The 9,254-nt window shown below is 39.1% G+C and overlaps 1 protein-coding gene across 1 annotated transcript; it reads right to left on the reverse strand.

Moving 5' to 3' along the window:
• Positions 1-6,122: 6,122 nt before the first annotated feature.
• On the reverse strand, positions 6,123-9,248 carry LOC100540172 (C-C chemokine receptor type 5-like). Its single transcript, XM_010726361.3, has one exon. It carries the CDS (start codon positions 9,165-9,167, stop codon positions 8,301-8,303), a length of 867 nt encoding a protein of 288 aa, XP_010724663.2. The 5' UTR covers positions 9,168-9,248; the 3' UTR covers positions 6,123-8,300.
• Between the last annotated feature and the right edge of the window lie 6 nt (positions 9,249-9,254).

The following is a 9,254-nucleotide window of genomic DNA, read 5'->3' on the forward strand; positions in this document are numbered from 1 at the left end:
CCTCGCTGTAATATGAAATCTTGTCAAACTGGGATAGACTTTCAGACTGTAGTCCATAATCCAGTCTGCTGCCAGGCAGCAAAGAAATTTTGTAGCCACATGAAAACTTTGTTCCTAAGACCTACCTCTAGAGGTAAATTCATGTTTCTTAGCTTGAACTTCTTTTCCTTCCAACCTTTTTTTTTCCTAATTACTTGCTGACTTATGAAAGGTAGTAGAAACGGAACAGAGAGATAGCCAGCTCAGTGTTTGTGTCATAACCATACACGGGCATGACTTCTATGTTCTAAGATGGTGTTTGTTATCCACCTTAAGATCTCAAATCAAACTTTTTGGATACAGATATACTACTGAACTGCAAACAGCCACTTACATAGTGGGAGTGCACATTCACCACCAGAATGTGGCAGAGATTTACAGCCACAAAGCAGCCCACACATGAGCACCTGCCACAAGGGCAAGATAACAGTAGGCTGGAACCTCCCAAGTCCTTCGTCAGTGAACCTGTACACTGCACTAGAGCATTTGAGATGGCAAATGTGGAATGGCTCAAATCCTGAAAAAAAAAAAGAAAAAAAAAAAAGCCAACCAAGAAGGGTAGGCCATGCCCTAGAAAGAATTTCACTTCACACTTTTTGTCTTCCAAGTTGTTTCTCGTTATATTAACAGTTTTGCTTGTCCCATGATACTAAACATTTTCTACAAGCTTTGGCTGTACAGCCTGTGTTTCTGTTGCAACAGATTAGCATCAGCCTATGCTTTACTCCTTACACAATCTTTTCACGTATATCTTTAGTACCTTACTGAAATTTGAGAAATCATGAATTCTTATCATTCTCAAATGAAGTGTTGTATCAAATTAATTTTTCAATATATAATTCATAAACAGTCTAACTAGTAACTTTAAAAAATGATTGTAGGGTTTATTTCTGAAGTTTAATTCACTGTTCTCCCTGCTTAGCTCTCCCCACTGAGCACTGTCTATTACAAGTTGTATAACCAGCTAGAAACTTGAAAGCCTTTCATGATCTCGTATTATATGAACAGAGAAAACTGTCCCAAAGCTGTTTTTGGACATCAAACTTTTGATTCTGAACTACACTCTCAACAAAAATGGCCTGAAATGTTTGAACTAATATCAACAACTTAAATCTAAGGTTTCTAGTAGGCTTATCTTCAGAAATACTTCTTTGATCATACAGACTAATCAGTGTTATTAACCTGCTTGATTTTGTTGCTTATTGATTTTCATTCTCTTATCTCAGCCATTTGATCAGCGTGTGTATTCTTTTACTAACAGATGGCAGTGAGTGTTGCACACCAGCAGAGGGCCTCTGCCATTCACAAGTGTAGCTGCCGACTGGGAGAAGTGATTTTGCCCAGCTGGGTCTTGAAGGTGGATGAGAGGTCCCCCAAAGAGAAGTTGAACAGCCATGAAATTTGGCAGCCCAAAAACTCTGAGCGCATTCCGACAGTGGGTACCTGGGCTATAACTTTCTTATCAGCACCTACAGGATGTGTTCAGTTAGCTCTACACCTGCAACAGATAAGCAGATCTGCTGGGAAGTCAGATTTGATCAGATCTTGTACGTGTGTCTTGGTATTTTGTTGTCCCTTGATGCTGATAGGACTTTTTTCTTTTCTTTTTTTTTTTCTTCCTTTCCTCTGCCCTGCTCTTCTCAGTCGTTTTTGATGGACTCCTGCAGGTCCCAACTTCCTATCCTGTCCAAAGCTCCATCACACCAGCCCAAGACTGTCCATCTTCCCACTGCATTTCTTCCTCTCCCCTGCTGCTTTCAGCCTGCCTCCATTCAGTGTGCATGCTCTGACACTGAGGCATGGCTACTTCAAGTTAACACATCAGTTATTATGAGTCAGATATTCTGTTTTTCTGCTGTTGGTTTTTTGTGTTGTTGTTTTTTTTTTTTCAATCCTTTACCCAACAACTCTTTGAAAAAAATGCACTGCAGCTTGCCATGAGCTCCAGCAGATTTTAAGGATCTTTACCTACAGGTAAACTTCATAGTTTTACCACAAAATTGAAGCTCTCATTCAAAAATAAAAGAAATGGCAGGTGGTTTGGTATAGCTTGAATTGTCAGCTATCATGGCCTTACTTTCAGAGATGAGTAGAAGCTATGCTTAGTGATGTGACACTCATTTCCTCCATAAAGACATTTTTGAAATGGTGATGTGTTTTATTCCTCACCTGTGAGGTCAAGCTGATGTACTCTGCAAGTGTGCAGCAATGAGCACTGTCAATTCAATCTTTTCTGTACAGTTATATGGTTAGTTATATAATTCATCTCCACAGTCATCAGGACATCACACTGAGGTATCTAGTAGCTCAATAGTATGGCATTTCCACGGAGATGCCACCATTACTGTGAAGCTTCCAACAGCACCATGTTTGCACACTAGATGCACAAATACCAGTGTCACGTACAAACGTAATTGAGCACAATTTTGAGCACAGAAATTTGAAAATGCAGCTAACAGTTTTGATTCAATATATTAGAGTCTTGCACCATGTGATGAAGAAACAAGAAAAATAAAGATCTAGGTCAGAAGAGTAGATACCTTTCTGATAAATGTACCATATGATAGTGCATCCTACAAAAGGCTGTAGCTCCATCAAATGCAGATCATCCTTTCCATCCGAAGAAGAGGTCTAATGAAGCCATGTACACAAACCTGATGCATTTCCTTTTCCACATGTTCTCCCAATTATATCTAATTTTGTTGTGTTGATAAAATCTGCTTCTAAATGAGGATAGCATTAACAGGCATCTTATTTCACCAGTAATCAGTAAAATACCTCATAAATAAATTAAATGTATTTTTTATGGAGAGACTGAATTAAGATATCTAGCTGAAACTATTTTATTCTTGGATTGTTTTCCTTTCTTTCCTAACAGCCTTATATTTTAGGCTCTCAAGTTCTCATGACTACTGTTTTGATGCCACTGTACAATCACACCATCTAAGAAATGAGAAAAAGTATATCTAATCTTACCCAAAATTATCAACAGGGATCCCCAAAACAAAAAGTAATGGTGTTAAACTGTGACAAGCAGAAAGAAAAAGCCAGCAAAATTCTTGAGACCAAAGGTCCTTACACTTGCGAGGCACAATCTGAGGAAAAGTGGGGAAAGTGTTATGCACCAAACAAAAGCTATTACCATGGAGTCCATTAAAAAAACCATTTTATGCATTTTGCAAACTACAGAAAATTGGGTTATGAAAAACAAACTCCGGAGCACACAGGCATTCCTAATCTGGGTTAACACTGCTTCTTCACGTTCTTTATTGGCAGTGAGATCGATGTGGTGGCTTTTTCTCTATTCTTCTGTTTTCTGTTTGTTTCTGCACTACAAGACATGCATGTACATAATTATTCATTGCAGCACATACAAATTCCACTGCCACTGTACTATTTTTATCTAGGCTTTCCCCATGCTGCTGATACTGAACTAGCAGTACTGCCTGATGCAGTGAGGAAGAAGAAAGCATTGCTTCCTTCTACTGTTTTTATCCAGACTTCTGGTGCATCCTGCCATGCTTTTCGTTTTTACATAAAAGGGACCATAGTGCAATGAATCTTACTTTTCAAGTCGTAGCTATATATTTCACAAATTATCAGTCAAGAACCCAGTTTTTACATACCATTTTAATTCTTTGCTTGTTCCAGATGAATTTATAGTACGTACATTCTAGGTCTTTTTGTAGCTACACTATGAGTCAGAAATACTCCACAGTATGCTTGTAGGTCCTGGACCTTAGGTCAGCCTGGCTGAGAAAATCACACACCGAATTTCTTCTCAGTGAAAGCTAGGTCATAGAAAGAATGGAGAGAATCTGTACAGTGAGAAGGTATGTGCCAGGAACCGGAAGGTACTTCTGAATGCCAAAGATTAGCAGTAGTCTGAAATTGTCCATACCTCCTGATAGCGTCCCAGTAATTAATGTCCACATGGCTTCTTCATTTCCATCCACTTGATTTCCACTGCATTCAGAAATTCTGGTGTTAGGATGGGTTGTATTGCTGTCACTGTATCATCCTACTGGCACAACCTTGCAGATAATTCTGCAGAGCTGATCTGTGCTGTTTTGCATATTGGTCTTGTATTTTGGGTATCTGATAATGCCACCCTCTACCATTGCTTTGTCCCCTTGCCAGGATCAGTCATTTCAGGCTTAAAACACTCAAAGTGAGATTGCTCTCATCGTCACAGGAGTTACAAAACTGCTCTGCTTTTATACAAATCCATACAGTATTTCTTTTCCTATCATTCAATTCTCTAAAATGAAATACAGCTCCTAATAGATATCACTAGAATGATATCACTAGCAATGCCCTCTCCCTTGTTTCTGAACAAACGTCTTCATTTATTTCAGCCTTGGTGACTGTTCTAAATGTACCAAAATTCACTGGCTTGTTTCTGCTTCCTCTGCTGTCTTGTGGGCTGGATTCTTTTTTGTTTGTTTGTTTGTTTCATTAAAAAGACAAAGATGTGAAGCTTCTCAAGCCACAGCAGCCACAAAAAGAAGGTCAGTAGCTATTAGTATTAGACAACAGCAGTAAAATTAAACTCCAAAATGCAGCAGTATCAGCCTGTTGTGCTGTTCAACATGGTCAGCACTCTATCATTCTCCCAGCACATCATTTGTCTGATTTCTGTTAGCCAGAATAAAATGCTATATAAATGTATCTTTGCATTCTTTCTATTTAGCCCTTTGTAATTTTCACTGGAAAGAGTGATATTTATTTTGGAGCTTCTTAAATGAAAGAATCTTTTACTTGCCTAAATGTTTTAAAATTCAGAATACTTACAAGTATTTATCTGTTTGTACTCTGATGTTTCTATTTTTCTGGGTATTACTTTATTAGCCTCTGTTAAGACTAATAAAGACGTTCTCACAAGTTTTGCCACTACTCTTCTGTGTTTGCCCTTTTGCATCTATTTTTCTTCCTTCATACTCAATTTGTCTTTATTTTACTTAAGATTTGTACGTGTGAGTTTACAAATGGGTTAAGAAATAAGAAAGTCTTCTGACAGGAACAGTCACATGCACTGATTATCAGAAGATTCACTATTTCTATGTTTATCAATTATACAAATACCACAGACCAACCAATGCCAGTAAGAATACTTCTGGTGGTTTGAGTACTGTCGAACACTCACTGATAACCATATATGCACTTTTTCTACACTTCCTTTTGCCATTTAGAATGTCTGCCAGGGGCCTGACAGCATAGTTACCATCTTCTGCCGCTGGGTGTTTCTTCCTGTGTGCTTTTGAACAAGTGGTGGCATCGGCTCCTGACTGAGAAGTTGGGCTCTGTCCATTAACTAATCTGATGGATTGGTTTTGGCGTTGTGCTTACATATTTGTTGAAGACACATGGATGTTCTTTCATAAGCGTACTGTGTATAATATAAAGCACGGTCAACATGCAGTCTTGTAAGAACTGCATCAGTACAGGTTAGGGGCTGACCTGCTGGAAAGGAGCTCTGCAGAGAGGGACCTGAGCATCCTGGTGGTCAGCAGGTTGACGATGAGCCAGCAGTGTGCCCTCTGGGCGCAGAAGGCCCTGGGGTGCATTAAAAAGAGTGTGGGCAGCAGGGAGGTGATCCTCCTCTTCTATTCTGCCCTGGTGAGGTCATACTTCACATCTGAAGTATTATGTCCAGATCTGGGCTCCTCAAGCCAGGTTCAAGAAAGACAGGCACACCTCTTTTCTAGGATTACTCTATACAGTGCAAGATTTATCTTGATACCAATGAAGAACCTTTTTTTATTTGCCTTCCTTATTCCTTCTCCCCCTGCTTTTCCTACCTGACAAATCTCACCCATCTAAAATCTGTGCCCTTAAACTTCTCTCAAAGCTGAGTGTAATAGGCTCTTCTCAAGCTTCCTGGTAGATAAAATCATGCCAGCTGCAGTAGTTTCTGAACAGTGCAGACAGTTCTCTTCTTGCTTGATTTGGTTTGCTTCAGTTCAGAGTGCAGTATACTGTGAGTGCTGAAGTCTATCATAGCAGCCTTTTGCTACCTCTGTTCTGAGAGCAGAGCTGATGCTCTTTTCCTCACAAGGAGAACACGGGCTACAGGATCCACATCATTTCTCAGACACAGATTTTATTACTTTTGCTGCATTAACACTAAAATATGAAGAAGCATAATTCCACAAAACAAGAATTTAAAGCACAACAGTAGAAATATCACAGTTACAGCAGGATTTGTATCACACTAATCTAATTTATCCTTTAACATTAAAAAGGAGCTTTTGCTTTTGTGCAGTAGAAAATACGAAGTAAAGGAAAAGTATTATTTACTGTGAGCATAGCTTTTGGTCTTTCCTTTTATATACCTGTGGCTGTTAACCTCACAAGGGAGCAGCCAGAATGTAGTAGCTGATAGGAAACTAGCCAACAGCTAATAGAAGTGGTGCCTTGAGGTAATAAGGCTGAAGAGGGAAGAGTATTCACACCACTGCAACAAGGGCATCTGATCCCTAAATTAAGAAGCTGATTTCTAGGTTCTTTTTGCAGTCAGAAAAGTAATCTTCCCCAGAGGTCTTTCAAATCATGTCTGCTTCTGACTCAGGCATCTCTTTTTCTCCACTGGCACTGAAGGACCTTGAAGAGATTTGTTGTTAATGTATGCATCTAAGTCACACGTGCAGTGTTAAGAGGTTTGCAATCCCCTCTTCCATCCTGACATTGCCAGAAGGTTACTTGAAGATGGCTTTACAGATTTCTGAGACTAAAACTTTGCATGCTTGAATGATGCTGCTTGTAGGACATGGGAAAAAAGCAGCACTGTTTGCCTGTGTAAGGAGTGTTTAACTGCACTTCTTTTTGGTATAAAGCAACAGTTTAAAGTTCATGTCACATCCTAGGATACCCCTTTTTATTTATTGAAAAATTCCCAACAATGGTATAAATGTGTGGCTTGGCATAAAAGTGTTGCCATTACACCACTAGAGTAATGGTCACTAGTCTTCAACAAGCGTGCCGTCCTGATTGTGTCAAAGGAGGTATGTGCATCATTCTCTTGAAATGGCAAGGGGGTTACATCTCCTCTACAGATGGCTGCTTCTGTGCTTGCAAGGCTGCTGTCTTCCCAGAAGTCTGTCCCAAACAGCAGACTTAATGCGTAAGTCCAGAGCGCATTTTTAGCATGCATGAGCCTATCCTGACACACTTTCTGCATCTGCTATAGAAGGTCTCCCTTTATACATGTGATTTGTATTTCCAGAATGAGAGAGGCCTCCACTCAGTACTGTGTCCATGCTCTCCAAAATCCTCTGAAGGATTACGTATTTTCATATGTAATGATGCATCTTAGCTAGAACTAAGATAATTTTAATTCTGTCCTTGCAGATCTCTGCTGATGTGCTTTTACTGTCTATTTTCCTGGAAGGGATCGAAGTTGTCAGAAACAAGTCCATGGTTGTTTGGGGGTACAGCACTGACTTCTCATACAATCATTAGGCTTGCAGTTACTTGTAAAATTGCACCCACAAAAATGGCAATCTTGTCCATTAAAAGCTCACCTTGGAAAATGTTAGCAACCAAACAATGATATGATTGGCTTAAGATTAAATAGCTAAAATAAAAATACTGTAACTTAGCCTATAGTAAAAAGGATTATGTTTAGAAACAACTAGATAAATCCTTGATTTAAGTGACCACAGTAAGATGAAGGTTAGCCACCTCTCTCATCAGTGAAGAGAAGTTGTCCTGGTATCTTTCATCTTTATCCTTCTCATGGAAATGCCTCTTATTCGTGTAGAGAAAGTAAGGGAAAGAGGAGTAAAATGAAGGATACTGAAAGCTTCCCACTACCAAATGGCTGACTATGTTGCAGAAAGAATACTTTTACTTCCAAATGCAATCAGGATTTTAGGTGTTCCATTTATGCTGTATACTGAACAGGTACATCAATCCACAAAGCCTCCTCCCAGTCTTATATTGTTCATTTGGCTGTAAATGGATCTTGTAAGATTACTTATTACTCCTTCATCTATTTTATATTCTCCCCTAGTAAAAGCATTGAATATTTGTTCATCGGACAGAATATGGGTCAGCCATCAAAATCAAACAAATCATGCTGTGATCAAGCTATGATATTAACAGTTATTGGGAAATGGTTGTTTCTCTTAGATTAAGAACAAAAAATGGTGTGATCCAGGCAGCTAACCACGAGAATTGACATAAAGATCTTCTATAATGTCGTCCACTTTTTCAGGCAAAGAGACGCAACATTCACTAGCAAGACTTTAGAATTATTTTTACAATCCAGTAGAGATGTCGTGCTCAGCAGTTGATGCTGTAAATGTGGAACTAACTCTTTCTAATTTTTCACGATAAAGAGATGGACACTTTTTGCACAGGTGAGCTGCAACATGCTTTTGGAAAAACGTATAAAGATATTTCCTAAATTTTTCTCCAACGAATGCATAGATCACAGGATTGATACAGCAGTGGATCATTGAAATTGTTTCTGTCACTTGAATTGTTTTGTCCAGTCTGCTTTGGCTATCACAATCTGGAGAAAAAAAAGAAGTTTGAAATGTATGCACAAAGGAAGCAACATGGAATGGTGTCCAGAAGATGAAATAAAAAATCATGATGACAAAAATAAGTCGCACCGCCTTCTGTTTTTTCTCATTCCTACATCCCAATAATGTTTTTAAAATTTGAGAGTAACAGAAAATCATAATGATCATTGGAATGATAAGCCCAAGAATGTTCATCTTTAAAATGTAAGAGTGCTTCCAATTTATTAGGCTATCTGGAGGATAATGAGCACTGCATGTATATTGCGTATTTTCCTGTTGAGTTTTGTGAAATACTATCCCAGGAACAGAGGCAAAAAGAGCAACAGCCCACGTGACAATGCTGGTGAGAATGCCATAGGTAACAGTCCTAGCTTTTAAAGCAAACACTGCGTGAACTATGGCCAGATACCTGTCTATAGTCAGCAGGATTATGAAAAAGATGCCGCTGTAGAAGCCAAGGAGGTAAACGCCTGAGAGAATCCGGCACAGCGCTTCTCCAAAAATCCAGTCGTGAGCAGCATAATAGGCCCAAAAAGGAAGAGAAAATACAAACAGCAAATCAGAAATGGCCAGATTGAGCAGGTAGATGTCAGTCATGCTCTTCAACTTCTTGTATTTTACCAGGATAAGGACAACAAGAATGTTGCCTATGAAGCCAAATATCACCACCAATGAGTAAAGTGG

The sequence above is a fragment of the Meleagris gallopavo genome, assembly GCF_000146605.3.
Source record: "Meleagris gallopavo isolate NT-WF06-2002-E0010 breed Aviagen turkey brand Nicholas breeding stock chromosome 6 unlocalized genomic scaffold, Turkey_5.1 Chr6_random_7180001955685, whole genome shotgun sequence".
Taxonomy (NCBI): domain Eukaryota; kingdom Metazoa; phylum Chordata; class Aves; order Galliformes; family Phasianidae; genus Meleagris; species Meleagris gallopavo.